Source organism: Notothenia rossii, assembly GCF_949606895.1.
Source record: "Notothenia rossii genome assembly, chromosome: 11".
In the NCBI taxonomy this organism is placed as follows: Eukaryota; Metazoa; Chordata; class Actinopteri; order Perciformes; family Nototheniidae; genus Notothenia; species Notothenia rossii.
In genome coordinates, this window is record NC_136910.1 from 505,223 (window position 1) to 522,619 (window position 17,397).

The 17,397-nt window shown below is 48.2% G+C and overlaps 3 protein-coding genes across 9 annotated transcripts in view; 1 reads left to right on the forward strand and 2 right to left on the reverse strand.

The window, feature by feature from the left end:
- The window catches only part of rpp30 (ribonuclease P/MRP 30 subunit), an 18,954-nt gene extending 17,380 nt beyond the window's left edge, over positions 1-1,574 (reverse strand). For both annotated transcript variants that reach the window (XR_013803859.1, XM_079658023.1), the window contains exons 1-3: positions 1,357-1,574; positions 754-812; positions 556-612 (exon numbers count right to left, since the gene is read on the reverse strand). Coding sequence is in view for 1 of the 2 variants with exons in the window: in XM_079658023.1 (XP_079514149.1) it covers positions 556-612; positions 754-812; positions 1,357-1,438 (198 nt within the window). In the remaining variant the exon portion in view is untranslated. The remainder of the gene's footprint in view (positions 1-555; positions 613-753; positions 813-1,356) is intronic.
- nudt13 (nudix (nucleoside diphosphate linked moiety X)-type motif 13) lies at positions 1,499-5,757 on the forward strand. Of its 6 annotated transcripts, XM_079658016.1 has the most exons (10): positions 1,500-1,633; positions 2,091-2,189; positions 2,257-2,506; positions 2,614-2,756; positions 2,936-3,043; positions 3,121-3,227; positions 3,305-3,430; positions 3,523-3,634; positions 4,607-4,761; positions 5,211-5,757. In XM_079658016.1, the coding sequence occupies exons 3-10, from the start codon at positions 2,439-2,441 to the stop codon at positions 5,517-5,519; spliced, it is 1,128 nt and encodes a 375-aa protein (XP_079514142.1). In that variant the 5' UTR covers positions 1,500-1,633; positions 2,091-2,189; positions 2,257-2,438; the 3' UTR covers positions 5,520-5,757. The 6 variants fall into 6 exon arrangements, with proteins under 6 accessions (XP_079514144.1, XP_079514142.1, XP_079514141.1 ...); XM_079658018.1 differs by lacking the exon at positions 2,091-2,189 and having other exon boundaries at positions 1,499-1,633; positions 2,379-2,506; XM_079658015.1 differs by having other exon boundaries at positions 2,091-2,506.
- On the reverse strand, positions 5,700-17,359 carry noc3l (NOC3-like DNA replication regulator). The gene is made up of 20 exons (XM_079658014.1): positions 17,016-17,359; positions 16,090-16,294; positions 15,542-15,671; positions 14,765-14,922; positions 14,176-14,241; positions 13,946-14,076; positions 12,934-13,095; positions 12,051-12,320; positions 11,532-11,660; positions 10,276-10,407; positions 8,882-8,962; positions 8,698-8,798; positions 8,481-8,553; positions 8,333-8,396; positions 7,748-7,819; positions 6,967-7,148; positions 6,600-6,728; positions 6,388-6,485; positions 6,148-6,229; positions 5,700-6,058 (listed from the first exon to the last, which is right to left on the reverse strand). Exons 1-20 carry the CDS (start codon positions 17,022-17,024, stop codon positions 5,861-5,863), a joined length of 2,472 nt encoding a protein of 823 aa, XP_079514140.1. The 5' UTR covers positions 17,025-17,359; the 3' UTR covers positions 5,700-5,860.
- Positions 17,360-17,397: the final 38 nt, after the last annotated feature.

Here is a 17,397-nt window from a genome sequence, read left to right on the forward strand (position 1 = left end):
TTACACAGAGAGTGAGACAGGTGTTTACACAGAGAGTGAGGCAGGTGTTTACACAGAGAGTGAGACAGGTGTTTACACAGAGAGTGAGGCAGGTGTTACAGAGAGTGAGGCAGGTGTTACAGAGAGTGAGGCAGGTGTTTACACAGAGAGTGAGACAGGTGTTTACACAGAGAGTGAGACAGGTGTTTACACAGAGAGTGAGACAGGTGTTTACACAGAGAGTGAGGCAGGTGTTTACACAGAGAGTGAGACAGGTGTTTACACAGAGAGTGAGGCAGGTGTTTACACAGAGAGTGAGGCATGTGTCAGAGTGAGACAGGTGTTACAGAGAGTGAGGCAGGTGTCACAGAGAGTGAGACAGGTGTTTACACAGAGAGTTGAGACAGGTGTTACAGAGAGTGAGACAGGTGTCACAGGGTAAGACAGGTGTCACAGAGAGTGAGACAGGTGTTTACACAGAGAGTGAGACAGGTGTCAGAGAGTGAGACAGGTGTTACAGAGAGTGAGACAGGTGTTACAGAGAGTGAGAGAGGTGTCACAGAGTGAGACAGGTACCTGTACGATGGGCAGCTCTGGGATCAGATCTTTAATCGGCCTTGGGGCGGGAATGTCCTGCAGGAAGTAAACAGAGATTTACAAAATAAAAGTATATAAACAAAACTTCACTGTTGGCTCATTTTTCAAAATAAGATTATGTCGTGTTGATATTTGTAAACATTCATCAACAGTAGTATCCCTGAACGCACCACTCACCTGTTTCTTTTTGGCTGTTGGTTCATACACATAGTTGATGGCAACGGTGGAGTAACCCACTGCAGACACACACACACACACACACACACACACACACACACACACACACACACAGAGAGAGAGACACACACACACACACACAGGGTTATAATCTCATGATGTAATACATATGGTTCATACATTAACTTTGGGTTTACTGACAGAAACATGTCAGTCTGTAGTTTACATTTTTTCTGGGAGCTCTTGAACTGCACTGATGCAACAAGTATTATTTATAATGTTATTTACAGTAATACAAAAGCTACACCACAGCCACAGAGCACTGTGTTAGCCCTGATACTAGTGTTGTTGTTAGCCTCGATGCTAGTGTCATTAGCCCTGATGCTAGTGTTATCAATCGTGATTCTAGAGGGTATAGCCCTGATGCTAGTGTTAGTAGCCCTGATGCTAGTGGTGTTAGCCCTGATGCTAGTGGTGTTAGTCCTGATGCTAGTGGTGTTAGCCCTGATGCTAGTATTGTTAGCCCCCATGCTGCAGGTTTATCCCCGGTGAATGCTCTTCGGAGCCCCGTTAATGCTCCTCTGTTTCCCAGGGGGTACTCACGGTGAGCCGCGGTCTCCACCAGCCTCTGCAGCCGGCTGCTGTCCGGACTGTAGACCAGGTTCAGATCCATAAACACAGACATGATGCTGCTGTTAGCCTGATACCAGACACACGTGTGGAGCCGCAATGCCTTCTGGGAACTGGAGTCCTTCAGAGTAAACCACGGTGTAAACAAACAGTATTTAGATGTATGTTCAGACTGTCTCCGAAAGGGAGCGGTAAAGAGTCTGCTGCTGAAACAGAAGAGAATAAGAAGAAGAAAAGTCAGAGGTCAGAGGTAAGAAAAGCCGATTTCAGACTTCACTGTTGTTATAAAATATTAATAAAGATATAACGATATAACACGCACAGGTCATATTAAACACACGCAGCTCTTCAGCTGGCAGCTCTGAGATCGGTGTGTTGTTAAAGATCATTGCCCTCAGGTTGCTTCACACTTTGATGTTCCCTAGTTTTCAGAGAGTTATATATAATATATATAACTCTCTGAAAACTAGGGAATACAGGGTATTATATAATACATATTATTATGTAATGAGTCTGATGCAGGGTTACTGTACATCTGATCCATCAGACAATGAGGATCATGTCAAACGTTATTGAACATCTGAAACACAGTCGGCCTAACTCAGCTCTGTCTGTGATATAAACTGAGTTTCTGTTGAATAAAAGCAGAGTGACCTGGACCTTATCATCCAACTTGTTGTTTCCAGTCTTTGTGCCCCTGTTTGCAGTCTTTGTGCTAAGCTAGGCTATCGTTTCCCCCTGTTTGCAGTCTTTGTGCTAAGCTAGGCTATCATTTCCCCCTGTTTGCAGTCTTTGTGCTAAGCTAGGCTAACATGTTCCCCCTAAGCTAGGCTAACATCTTCCCCTTTGCATCCAGTCTTTGTGCTAAGCTAGGCTATCATTTCCCCCTGTTTGCAGTCTTTTTGCTAAGCTATCACATTCCCCCTTGCTTCCACTCACTATGCTAAGCTAGGCTAAATTGTTTTCCTCTGCCTGCAATCTTTGTGCTAAGCTAGGCTACAGGTTTCCCTGTGCTTCCAGTCTTCATGCTAAGCTAGGCTAACAGAGTGACGGCCATGTTGAGAGTTCTTCAGATCGTCCGTCTGTCGAGTCGCTGCAGCTCCAGCTTCGTCTCCAGGATGAGGTTCAGTATCTGAGAGATGCTACATGTTAGCATTGCGGTGCGTTCAGTTGTTAGTCCCTGACTTCCTGTCCGGTCCTGGTGATGAACTTCGTGTTTCCTGTTCTCAGGTTCCTGGACGGTCTGAAGCAGAACGATGATGTTTGTTCTGCAGCGCTGCAGGACGCTCACATGTTCCTGTTCCACCGCCTGAGCCCTCTGCTGCAGAGGAACCATCAGGGAACCTTCAAAACCGCAGAACTCAGAACCTCAGGTACAGAACCGCAGAACTACAGGTACAGAACCTCAGGTAGATAACCACAGGTACAGAACTACAGGTATAGAACCTTAAGTAGAGAACAACAGATACAGAACCGCAGATAAACAACCACTGGTATGGAACTGCCGGTACCACAGACAGGTTCTGAGGAACACGTTCTCTTTGTTCTGCAGACGTGCAGTCTCTCCTGGAGAACCTCGGGTCGGACAGAACCCTGCTGCAGGAGGCGGTTCTGATTGGCTGCACAGAACAGAACCAGGCCCAGTTCTGTCTGGACATCGGTAGGAATCCTCTGATCTCTGTTGGTTTTAGTGAGTCCCTGAATGTATCGTTCTCCTCTGACTCCCTGGTTCTGTAGGAGGTCTGGATCAGATGGCAGCAGAGGAACTGTGCGGGGGAACCTTTGTGGATCTGAGGAAGTCCTTCTTCCTTCTGAGCGGAGCAGAGGCGCCCCTGGTGGCCAAGGTTTGTAACTGCACCTGAACCTCCTCCTGTATAACCCTCCTGTTGATGTAAGGGTCCTGACCCGGTTCTGTGCTCAGGCTCAGGCTCTGCTGCGCTGGCATCAAACCAGCGGGTTCTGCAGCGCCACGGGTCAGCCGACACACCGGAACCAGGCAGGAAGTCAGAGAACCTGCAGCAGCTCCGGCATCATCTACTACCCCAAGGTACCACTTAACAGAACCAAAAGAGCTTTAAAGTTTAAACCCAACCGGTCCAGAGAGGGTTCTGACCGGGTTCTGACCCCTGTGTTCTGCAGATGTCTCCAGTGGTGATCGTCCTGGTGTCTGACGGGGAACGCTGTCTGTTGGGCCGACAGGCAGCCTTCCCTCCGGGCCTGTACAGTGCTCTGGCCGGGTTCTGTGACATGGGTCAGTTCCACCTGTTCTCCCTGTTCCACATGTTCTCCCTGTTCCACCTGTTCTACCTGTTCCACCTGTTCTACCTGTTCCACCTGTTCTACCTGTTCTACCTGTTCCATCTGTTCTCCCTGTTCCACGGTTCTACCTGTTTACGGCCCCTACACACGGCGGCGTGCGTTGCCGCTTCAACCCTTCTGCCCATTCACTTTGAATGGGGTGACGTCACGATTCGCCTAACTGCATTGTGGGAGCAAAGCGTAGCTTCTCTCGCGGTGCTCGCTGCAAAAGTAGAGCAATGTTCTACTTTTGACGCCTTGATGGAGGCGTCAGCCAATCGAATCATATGCCAGTACAAGCTCTAGCCAATCAAACCGCGTGCTTGTGTGTCTGGGGCGGGAGATTCATGTGATTGGTTGTTGGTCGAGTTTCAGCCCCCCCCGCCGGCAAGCGACAACGCACGCCGCCGTAGTTTCAGGGGTTGAAAGGAGTCATGAAGCCTTTACATGTTGACTAATTTCTGGCAGAGTTCTAAGTGGTTTGAATCCTACTTAAAGGACGGAAACACTTTGTTTCTATAGGTAAACACACATCTGAGTGGACAGATGACATGTGGGGTTCCTCAAGGCTCCACCCTGGGGCCTCTTCTCTTTCACATCTACATGCTACCACTGGCTCAGATAATGAAAAACTACAAAATAAGTTACCATAGCTATGCAGATGACACACATTTACGTAACCATTTCACCAGGAGACTATGCTCCAGTTCAGACACTGAGTGAGTGCATTGAACAAATCAATGACTGGATGTGTCAGAACTTTCTCCAACTAAACAAAGATAAAACTGAGGTAATGGTTTTTGGAGCCAAGCAGAACGTATAAAAGTTAGCGCTGAGCTTCAGTCTGCAATGTTCAAAACATCGGCAGAACTCTAGATGTAGTCATGGCCTCCTTGTACACCTGTATGACTACCTGTGTGTGCAGGTGAGACTCTGGAGGAGACCCTCAGCAGGGAGGTGGCGGAGGAGGTGGGCCTGGAGGTCCAGAGTTTCTCCTTCAGCTCCTCTCAGCACTGGCCGTTTCCTCAGAGCTCCTTCATGATGGCCTGCCACGCCTCCGTTAGCCCCGCCCACTCTCAGGTGAGTCTGTAAACCCCACCCACTAATTTTTTCCCCAATGTAATAATCATGAAATCCTGATGAGTTGATATATGTATCCATAAACGACTTAAATTAAAGGCAATGTTGAAACTCTTTAGATTAATTATTAAAATATATTTGTGTAATTAAAATGTTTTCCTCGTGTTGTGAAAAACACTGAATGTCCTCCTCCAACATGAGAGTAACATGCTAACAAAGGTATCAACTGTAGCTGTGAACATGACAGGATGTGTGATTACCTAGCAGAGCATCAGGACTGTTTGAGGCATATGATAGCTATGTGATTAACATGATGATTCAGCCTCTATGGAGAGAGACATGTGACAAGCATGCTCATTTCTGACGTGGAGCTAATCTGAAGTAAACATTGAATACTGCTTTCTATTCCTCCATCTTGTGACTGTGGAACTCCCTCTCTTGGATATCAGCATGTGAAGGACACTGTTCAGGAACTAGTTGATGCTCTGTATGTGATGACTCCTTCTGGAGAGGATCACAGATACATGGATCCTGAGATTCAAGCCGGAGACCGTTTTCTAAACACATTGTTTTCCCAGCTGTGTGTGGATCACTCTGAGCTGGAGGACGCTCGCTGGTTCTCCCAGCAGGAGGTCCTCTCCGCCCTGCAGACGCCCCCCCACAGAGGAGGAGGAGCCCCCCCCACCCCCTGGCTCCCCCCAAAACACGCCGTCGCTCATCGACTCATCACAGAGTGGATCCAGAACACCAAATCCTGAACCCGTCTGAGACGCGTTCACTGACATCCGTAAACTTGGCTACTCTTATAATGTTGGGACGGGACAATAAAAAACATTTCAAAACCTCAACATCCTACATTTAAACTTTTATAAAATTACAGAAATGTTTTTCCAAAGTGAAAGCATCACTGTGTGTAGAAACCAAATAAAGAGAGACTGTTCCAATAAGAAATGTTTATTTAGACGAACTCTGAAAGGAAATAAAGTTTATAAAATACTGAGCAAATCCTTTATAAACAAACTGCTGCAATGAGAGGCTTTTATTCTGAAGGTGTGTGTGAGAGAGGCTTTTATTCTGAAGGTGTGTGTGAGAGAGGCTTTTATTCTGAAGGTGTGTGTGTATCAGTGTGTATAACGTTAAGTGTGTCGATGGGTGTGTCTTTTGTTTCGGTGTGTGTGTCCGTCTGTGTGAGAGCTGCACTAAAGTCCAGCGGGGCGTCGGGGGGGAGGGTCATGGCGCTCTCAGCCTGTCTCTGCAGCTCCGGGTCCAGCAGCGACCCCCCCGTCACAAAACGATCCTATAAAAGATATTTATATGTTTTAAGCCGTGACTCTTGATTTGGTTTCAAAGGGAGACTTTTATTTTGAAGGAGTGATTGTTGTTTACCCTCTTCTTGGTGGGCGGGGCTGCAGGGAGGTCAAAGGTCAGCTCCTTCACACTGTAGATCTTGAACAGCTCCACAGGGCTCCTGTGGGGGGGGGGGGGGGGGGGTCATTAACATTAACTGTGTCACGGCTGATACACGGGTTACTAACGCCATCAATCAATAAAGATTTCAAAATAAAACCATAAATAACTTCAAACAAAGAATAAAGGAAAAGAAAAACGAAGTTAATAAAAGTTTACCGGCGGCTGAGCTCCGGGCCCAGAGCCCCCCCCCCATCGCTGGGAGCTCCGTGGCTGAGGTGAGACGCCAGCTTACCAACCACCGGGTGGAAGTGTCTCTGTGGACACACACATTTATATATGTATTAAAGAGTCCCTATTCAGCTGAAGCTCAGGGGTGTGTGTGTCTGTGGTGTGTGTGTGTTTGTGTGTGTGTGTGTGTGTGTGTGTACCTTCAGAGTGTGTAGCTCCCACAGAGCTGTGTTCTGAGCGTTGCAGTGCTCCGGCTCGTTGAGCTCCGGCAGGAAGAATCCGCTGCCCTGAGACTCGTTATCCAACAGGAAGTCACACTTAGGGAAGGCCTGGAACACACACACACACACACACACACACACACACACACACACACACACACACACACACACACACACACACACACACACACACACACACACACACACACACACACACACACACACACACACACACACACACACACACACACACACACACACACACACACACACACACACACACAGAGAGAGAGTCAGTGTTTGTGCTTCTCGATGCAGGGTGACATCAGGTGGTCAGAGGCCTCACGTGCAGCGCGGCCCGGCAGCTCTGCAGCGTGGCGGCCGCCCCGCTGGGCAGCAGCGTCAGACTCTGGGTGCTCAGCCTCTTGATGAAGGCCATGGCTCTCTGCAGAGAAACCTGCTTCCTGCGCCGCGTCAGCATCGCGTCCACGCAGCGCAGCACGATCACCACGTCCTCGTTAGCAGCGCCTGTGGGCACATCGTAAAGAGTCATAACTGAGGGAAGCAGCACGGCCACGGGCTGTTAGTCACTACCATCAGACGCTCATAACTAGGGATGCTCCGATCGCCGGAGTCAGTATCGGCCAATCAGATCGAGTGGGCGGGGCCTATGGGGATCTTCAGAGCTGCAGGGTTTCTGCTTCACACACGCTGCATACCGCTATTACTGTCTTTTTCAGACACCTGAAACACTGCCAGACCGGTGAGGCCATGTTGGGAAAGAGAGGAAAGTGTCCTGTGTCGTAAGTAGGGCTGTCAGTCGATATTTAATCGCAAATTAATCACACATTTTTGATCTGTTCTAAATGTTCCTTAGAGGAATATCTTTCAAGTTTTTAATACTCTCATCAACACATGAGTGGACAAATATGTTTTATGCTAATGTTGTTATCATTTGAACAATGACAAATATTCTCAAGAATATTAAACACAACAACCTGGAACCTCTCTCATTCAATAATACAATACAAAGTGTGTGTGTGTGTGTGTGTGTGTGTGTGTGTGTGTGTGTGTGTGTGTGTGTGTGTGTGTGTGTGTGTGTGTGTGTGTGTGTGTGTGTGTCTGACCGGCGTGGGTCTCCAGCAGGATCCTGTAGAGCTGAGAGTAGAAGTTCAGAGGGTCGATGTTCAGTACGTCACCTGACACACACAGAAATATATTAATACAGGTCACACACTGTAACACACACACACACACACACACACACACACAGACAGACACACACACGCACACAATGTCCCCCCACTTATTTGAAGCATGATTTCTTTTTTTAATAGTCTAATATCTAAAATCATCCAGTGTTATCAGTTGCAAGTGTGTGTTTGTTGTAATAATGACGAAAACATAATAGGCAGATTTCACAGTAATTATAATAAAAACGTAGCTCAAGCATTTGAGCTACCGTTGACAGTTCACGAGCGCGTCCACACACACACACACACACACACACACACACACACACACACACACACACACACACACACACACACACACACACACACACACACACACACACACACACACACACACACACACACACACACACACACACAGTCACACACACACACACACACACACACACACACACACACACACACACACACACACACACACAGTCACACACACAGTCACACACACACACACACACACACCTTGCCCTGACAGGATGGTGAACACGGTCTGGATGCAGTGCAGACTCTCCCTGGTGCTCAGGTCCTGATCACAACACATGATTTAATCATTAACAGTTCATTCATTGGTTGATTTATGTGAGGGGGCGGGGCCTAGGTGGGTACTCACTCCTGATTGGATGAGGCCCTGCAGCACGTTCAGCAGGTCGTCGAAGAACTCCAGGTTGATCAGGTGAGCGAAACTGACAGGAAGTGACATCATCAGAACCCACAAGACTCACTTTAGACCACGTTTAAGATTTTCTGTGTGTGTGTGTGTGTGTGTGTGTGTGTGTGTGTGTGTGTGTGTGTGTGTGTGTGTGTGTGTGTGTGTGTGTGTGTTGTACTTGGCGAGCCCCTCCAGCACCGCAGGGATCAAAACAGATTTCTGAGCTTTCTTCAGGATCCTGAAGTAAATGAGGAAGACGATGTTCAGGGTCTCCGTGTGCTGAGGAAGACGAGGAAGAGGAAGAGGAGGAGTTAGGTTATTCATTCTCATTATTATAATGTTCTCTCAGGTATTTTCCTCACCAGTTTGATCTTCTTGTCTTTGCTCTCCGAGGCCTCGGCCTCCAGCAGCTCCTTCTCCAGCTTCTCCTCCGCCTTCTTCCACTACACACACACACACACACACACACACACACACACACACACACACACACACGGTGTGTTTAATGACCAATCACAACAGAGCCGGCCAGCTACAGGGTGAAAGAGGTGCTCTGAGGCCGGTACTACGAATCCAGTTCAACAGACCCTGATCTCTCTGAGTTATCTTACCTGATCCAAAACATACGCGCTCTCACTAAACGGTCCTACGACGCTGGTTATCAAGTGGATCGCTCAAGCCAGCCGTGTCCTATCTAGTTAGGAGCGCGTTCACATGAAAGGGGTGGTATCTGGAGCATTCGACCAATCACAAACATGGAGAAGCGTACTGACAGCGCAGCGTCATACTTCCTGAATGAAAAGTCAACTATAATATTAGACATATGAAGAAGTTAAACTTTAAACATCCATGACTTAAACACTTGATCCAGGATCAAAGCCACATAGCTGCACCTGCAAGGTGAACACAGCTGGTAACAGAACAAGTGTTTGAATGCGTACATGAACAGGTTTATGATATCACTGCCCCGTCTAACACACCATCTGACTTTCATTACATTTGACTCGAGTGTTTCCTCAACTTAATGTGTTGCTTCAAATAATCCTTCTGCATCCAGTATGTGACTGCCGCGGACTGTACTTAATGTGACTCTGATCCGGTTACTTATGTTGTGGCAGATATTTAAGTAAGCTTTCTTAACGCTAATGTTCTAATAGTCAGATTGCTCTGAAGATGGGAGGTGATATTCTATTAATGTTCACGTTCACACAGTCGCTGAGTTTTGCCGGCCGTCTTTCTGCAACGGCAGCTTCTCTGTATTTCCTTTCTCCTGTAATATGACTTGATGGCTTTAAACTCTGCACACTGAGCTCTGATTGGTCAGCAGGCAGTGCTTTCACTGAGTTGAGCTCTTAGCCTGCAACCTAACCTGCTCCGGGGCAGGTTAGCCGCTCAGCATCAGTTACCATGGAGATCTAGCCCGCTAAAAAGAGAACCAGCTTCGTAGGACCGGAAACCCAGAGTCTCCCTGAAGTTAGCCGCTAAGAGAACATCCTGCTTCGTAGTACAGGCCTCAGGAGAAACTAAAGTCTGATTTAAGACTTAATCATCACAACAGCTACAGGGGGAAGAGGTGCTCAGGTGTATAAACTCTGTGCTACGTGTCGTTATCTCAAGCACACTCTGTTGTTGATGTTTATGATTGCAGTGGTCAACTAACAATATGATGCCATCATGATGAAACAACACGATGACACCACTACGTAACGTGTCTGCTCATACAGACGAGCCTTCAGGATGAACTGAGGGTGCTTACCTTCCTCTGCATCCTGGACAGCTTCTTCCTCTTCTCCTTGTTGTTCATGAACCTCTTCTTGGGCGCTGTGTCCTCGATGTCCTTCTTCATCTGGACCTCCTTGATCCTGAGGCCGATCAGCGTCTTCAGCAGCTGGGGGAGGAGACTGATCTTAGCACTGATGCTAATCTACAGGCGGGGTTAGTGAGGTGTTGGGACCGTTAGCACTGATGCTAGTGATGCTAATCTACAGGTGTTGGGGCCGTTAGCACTGATGCTAGTGATGCTAATCTACAGGTGTTGGGACCGTTAGCACTGATGCTAGTGATGCTAATCTACAGGTGTTGGGACCTTTAGCACTGATGCTAGTGATGCTAATCTACAGGTGTTGGGACCGTTAGCACTGATGCTAGTGATGCTAATCTACAGGCGGGGTTAGTGAGGTGTTGGGACCGTTAGCACTGATGCTAGTGATGCTAATCTACAGGTGTTGGGACCGTTAGCACTGATGCTAGGGATGCTAATCTACAGGTGTTGGGGCCTTTAGCACTGATGCTAGTGATGCTAATCTACAGGTGTTGGGACCGTTAGCACTGATGCTAGTGATGCTAATCTACAGGTGTTGGGACCGTTAGCACTGATGCTAGTGATGCTAATCTACAGGTGTTGGGACCGTTAGCACTGATGCTAGTGATGCTAATATACAGGTGTTGGGGCCGTTAGCACTGATGCTAGTGATGCTAATATACAGGTGTTGGGACCGTTAGCACTGATGCTAGTGATGCTAATCTACAGGTGTTGGGACCGTTAGCACTGATGCTAGTGATGCTAATCTACAGGTGTTGGGACCGTTAGCACTGATGCTAGTGATGCTAATATACAGGTGTTGGGGCCGTTAGCACTGATGCTAGTGATGCTAATATACAGGTGTTGGGACCTTTAGCACTGATGCTAGTGATGCTAATCTACAGGTGTTGGGACCGTTAGCACTGATGCTAGTGATGCTAATCTACAGGTGTTGGGACCGTTAGCACTGATGCTAGTGATGCTAATCTACAGGTGTTGGGACCGTTAGCACTGATGCTAGTGATGCTAATCTACAGGTGTTGGGACCGTTAGCACTGATGCTAGTGATGCTAATCTACAGGCGGGGTTAGTGAGGTGTTGGGACCGTTAGCACTGATGCTAGTGATGCTAATCTACAGGTGTTGGGGCCGTTAGCACTGATGCTAGTGATGTTAATCTACAGGTGTTGGGGCTGCGTTAGATCTCCTCACCTCCGGCCTCACGGTGTAGTTGTTTCTCTTCACGACTCCAGAGACGACCCTCACAGCGGCCAGCGACGGCCCGCCATCTTTATCCTGATGGAACATCTTCTTGAACGCATCGCAGCACATCAGAGACACCTGAACGCACAACAACATAAATCATTTTGAAGTTTGTAGCTTTAAAGGAGGGGTAGGTAATTTTGGAGAAACCAGCTCGAGTGGCTAGAATTTGAAAATATACAGCCGGAAAAAATCGGCCACTTCCTCACAGAGCCCCTCCTCCAACACACACGAACGCGCACATGACCAATGAGGGCACGAGATAAGTCTGTGCCCAGATGGAAGGCTGACAGGCAGGTAGGCCATCCAGTTACTTTAGCCGGCTCAGGTGGATTTTCCATGGAATACAAAAAGTGTATCTCGAGCCGGTTTCTCAAGACTCTGTGTTTCACCACGACTCGGTGTTTCACCACAACTCGGTGTTTCACCACGACTCGGTGTTTCACCACGACTCGGTGTTTCACTCACCGTCTTGCTGGGGTCGTTCATCAGCGGCACGAGGATGACCACGATGTTGTTGTGGAAGTTGAAGTGAGGCAGAGCGAGTAGCAGCTCACACAGGCAGCGGATTGAGACCTGAGCGAGACCCAGGTAAGAGTCGAGGCTGACCGCCTGACTGCGCTTCTTCTTCTTCTGCTTCCAGTCCTTCACCGTCTGCTCCAGGTCCTCCAGGTAGAACTTATACTGACTCACCAGACCCTCCTCGAAGTCCCTGATCTGCTGCGTTTCCTTCTTCACCTGCACACACACACACACACACACACACACACACACACACAAACACACACAGACGACTTCCTTTAGACTATTTCTACAAGGACGTTTCAATGATGACTTGAATCCCTAGTCAACGCAAACAAAATCCCATTGGGCGCTTTCACACCGGAGTACTTTTCCCCAGAATAGTTCCGATAGTTCCTGGGATTTTGTGTTCACACCAAAAAGATCTGGAACTAGAACTTTTTTGGGGGAACCATTTCCCTGCTAGAGAGCAGGGACTGAAGGGGGTGAAAAGGTTCTGATTGGCTGGGCGGATTGCAAACCACGCCCCGTAAAACTCTGAAAAGTGTTTGTGAAGCCACCATTTTATTTGCTCGCATTAGCATTATTAGCATTAGCCCCGCGCACCAACGGAGAGAGACTAACTTATGGCAACACAAAATAAAACATTGGAGCGGTGGAGATGAGGAGGTGTCGGCGTTCTGGCGATTTACTCCGAGGACTTATTCCGGTCTGAACGCGATTTACTAGAGAGTTCCAGGAAATAACAGTTTCAGGAACTCTTCCTGGGAAAAGTACTTGGTGTGAAAGCGCCTAATGAAGGACCAACAGACTCCATCTCAGTTCGTACCTTGGCGGCCTTCTCCTCGGCGGTCAGAGGTCGGATCCTGAATGTCGGGGCGACGTCTTTAAAGATCTCCATCAGAGAAACCATCACCAGCTTCCTGACGGTCACCGCCACCGCGGGGTCCGACTCCATCAGCATCCCCCGCAGCTCCTTCAAACGCTTAATCTGAGACAACATGCATGTTAGAGCACACGCTTAATCTGAGACAACATGCATGTTAGAGCACACGCTTCATCTGAGACAACATGCATGTTAGAGCACACGCTTCATCTGAGACAACATGCATGTTAGAGCACACGCTTAATCTGAGACAACATGCGTGTTAGAGCACACGCTTCATCTGAGACAACGTGCATGTTAGAGCACACGCTTCATCTGAGACAACGTGCATGTTAGAGCACACGCTTCATCTGAGACAACATGCATGTTAGAGCACACGCTTCATCTGAGACGACATGCATGTTAGAGCACACGCTTCATCTGAGACAACATGCATGTTAGAGCACACGCTTCATCTGAGACGACATGCATGTTAGAGCACACGCTTCATCTGAGACAACATGCATGTTAGAGCACACGCTTAATCTGAGACAACATGCATGTTAGAGCACACGCTTCATCTGAGACAACATGCATGTTAGAGCACACGCTTCATCTGAGACGACATGCATGTTAGAGCACACGCTTCATCTGAGACAACATGCGTGTTAGAGCACACGCTTCATCTGAGACGACATGCATGTTAGAGCACACGCTTCATCTGAGACAACATGCATGTTAGAGCACACGCTTCATATGAGACAACATGCATGTTAGAGCACACGCTTCATCTGAGACAACATGCATGTTAGAGCACACGCTTCATCTGAGACGACATGCATGTTAGAGCACACGCTTCATCTGAGACGACATGCATGTTAGAGCACACGCTTCATCTGGACACTTCAGAGTGTTAAACAGCTGTTAATCTGGACATCAGAACAGAGTCGTTTAAACAAAGGTCCTAAACCCTCACGTTGCTGTAGGGGTCGGACATGATGGCGGACCCGAGCCGGGCGATGTCCAGCTTCCTCTCGTGGATCTTCTGGATCCGCAGCTCCTCGATCTGCTCGGCTGTCAGCGAGGCAGAGTTCTCCGCCGCCCCCTCTGGTGAGGAGGACACAGTGCAGCATTAGGGATTTATAAACACGTCTTCAGGTGTTTCTGAAGGTAAACACAGACAGGTACAGACTGGGGTCAGCTTACCCTGCTGGTCCTCCTCCTGGTCCTCTTCCTCCTCCTCTTCCTCCTCCTCTGGTTTCCTCTCGACGACTAAAGACAGACAGACAGTTAGTTAGTTAGTTAGTTAGTTTCTGGTATTAACTCTGGTATCTGGATATAAAACAGAGTGGTACCTCTCAGATTAACTCTGGTATCTGGATATAAAACAGAGTGGTACCTCTCAGATTAACTCTGCTATCTGGATATAAAACAGAGTGGTACCTCTCAGATTAACTCTGGTATCTGGATATAAAACAGAGTGGTACCTCTCAGATTAACTCTGGTATCTGGATATAAAACAGAGTGGTACCTCTCAGATTAACTCTGCTATCTGGATATAAAACAGAGTGGTACCTCTCAGATTAACTCTGGTATCTGGATATAAAACAGAGTGGTACCTCTCAGATTAACTCTGCTATCTGGATATAAAACAGAGTGGTACCTCTCAAATTAACTTTGGTATCTGGATATAAAACAGAGTGGTACCTCTCAGATTAACTCTGGTATCTGGATATAAAACAGAGTGATACCTCTCAGATTAACTCTGGTATCTGGATATAAAACAGAGTGATACCTCTCTCGAAGCTCTGTGGGACCACGCCCCTCTTCTTGTCTTTGATTGGCAGAAGGTGGATCACTTCCTTCTCTTCCGTTTTCGCCAGTTTCCTAGGAACTTTCTCGTGACCCCGCATCACCTCAGAGCTCCTCTTCTTCCCACTGTGCACCGGAGCGCTGGGACGGAAACAAGCGCACCTCAGTTAGTGGGAGCGCTGGGACGGAAACAAGCGCACCTCAGTTAGTGGGAGCGCTGGGACGGAAACAAGCGCACCTCAGTTAGTTGGAGCGCTGAGACAGAAACAAGCGCACCTCAGTTAGTGGGAGCGCTGAGACGGAAACAAGCGCACCTCAGTTAGAGGGAGCGCTGGGACGGAAACAAGCGCACCTCAGTTAGTTGGAGCGCTGAGACGGAAACAAGCGCACCTCAGTTAGTGGGAGTGCTGAGACAGAAACAAGCGCACCTCAGTTAGTGGGAGTGCTGAGATGGAAACAAGCGCACCTCAGTTAGAGGGAGCGCTCCATTTATACAGCTCTACTGTAGCGAGAGGCTTTTATTGTGAAGGGGACTTTAGATAACACTACATATAGACACCGGAAAATACTCAACAAACATGAAATAACAACAAATAAATGTATGTGTGTCTCAGTGAGTGAGTGAGTGAGTGAGTGAGTGAGTGAGTGAGTGAGTGAGTGAGTGAGTGAGTGAGTGAGTGAGTGAGTGAGTGAGTGTGTGTGTGTGTGTGTGTGTGTGTGTGTGTGTGTGTGGGTGTGTGTGTGTGTGTGTGTGTGTTACCATGCCGACAGGTCTCTAGTGACGAAGGATGCTTTTGTTGCCATGGCTCTGATCTCCTCCATGTTTTCCTCCTCCATCATGTCAGTGGGCAGCGTCTCCAGGAACTCCTCTTCATCCTCCAGCTCTTCCTCTGAAACACAGCAGGGGGTAAACAGGTGCATGCTGGGACACGTAGTCCCGCAGCTAAACTCACCGGGGGTCTTCCTGTGGGTAGCAGTGATCGAACAGCAGTGCATGCTGGGACACATAGTCCTGCAGCTAAACTCACCAGGTGTCTTCCTGGAGGTCTCTAGGTGTATACAGTAGTGCATGCTGGGAGATGTAGTCTCTAAACTCACCAGGTGTCTTCCTGGAGGTCTTGAGGTGTATACAGTAGTGCATGCTGGGAGATGTAGTCTCTAAACTCACCAGGTGTCTTCCTGGAGGTCTCGAGGTGTATACAGTAGTGCATGCTGGGAGATGTAGTCTCTAAACTCACCAGGTGTCTTCCTGGAGGTCTCGAGGTGTATACAGTAGTGCATGCTGGGAGATGTAGTCTCTGAACTCACCAGGGGTCTTCTTGTAGATCTCCAGGGGGCGGGGCTGCTGGTACACATTGTCCTTCACGGCCGCTCGCAGCTTCTTCTGCTCTTTGCGCTGCTTCTTGGCCACGTTGGTCTGCTTGTTGGTTCTGTTGATCTGTTTGTTCTGAAGCTTCACGCCGCTCGTCTTCAGCAGGCGGCGGAACGACGGGCGCCGCTTCTTAGAGCGAGGCTGGAGAGAGAGAGAGACTGATGATACACACACATCCACGATACACACATCCACTCCACACACATCCACTCCACACACACCCACACAAATCCACTCTTCACACACACTCCACACATACACAATACACACACATCCACCTACTCTACACACACACACACACACATCTACTCTACACACACACTGATGATACACACACATCTACTCTACACACACTGATACACACACATCTACTCTACACACACATCTACTCTACACACACACTGATCAACACACACACACACACACACTCACTGATGATACACACTTCTTAATAAAGCTATCTGTCTTTAGTGCACGGGAACACGCGCGCTCTTATTGTGGAAAGCCAGGTGTGTCAGTCCAACACAGGTAACCACACCTTTGTGATCAAATACAAGGTGTTGTGTGGTCCTCGAGGACACTTATGTTAACCATAAAGGAGATGGATTGGATTCAAAGACTAGCTTTACTAGATGTATTGTAGGGAACATGTGGAAGAGGACTAACTAACCAAACTGCGCATCACTCTAGCACCGGATGTTGTGTATGTAACGTGTGACGCACAGTTTGTTGAATAAAGGACTATAAAGAACATGAACCCTCCTTAATGCCCCATGTTGAGATGTTTAGGACAGTACTCCTCTCAGTAAACACAGAGCGGTTCAAACAGCTTCTCCTCTCCGGTTATCTGACGGGTTCTTACCGGAGCCATGGTGTCTGAGGGGCGGCTCTCCGCGCGGCTTCGGGCCGAACAGAGGTCTCTTTCTCCGGGTGGTGGGAGCTGAGTTTGGGGTAGAAGCAGCACCACGCGTGTTGACGGAGGATTAGAATCACAGGGTGACCCGGAAACAGTTCGAGATACTTCCGGTGTGCTGCAGTACCCCCAGCGGCGGGAGGGTGAACTGCACCCAGAACAGCTGTTGTTGTTTATCAGTCAGGATGAAGTCAGATGATTTTTATTGATTTTCTCAGTTTTTTAACAAAAGCAAGTGAAACAGATTCAGTAAAGATATATACACATGCTGACAAATCAAAATCTTAATTTCAATCCCGCCACTCTCCCACCCACCACCCATTAACCCATT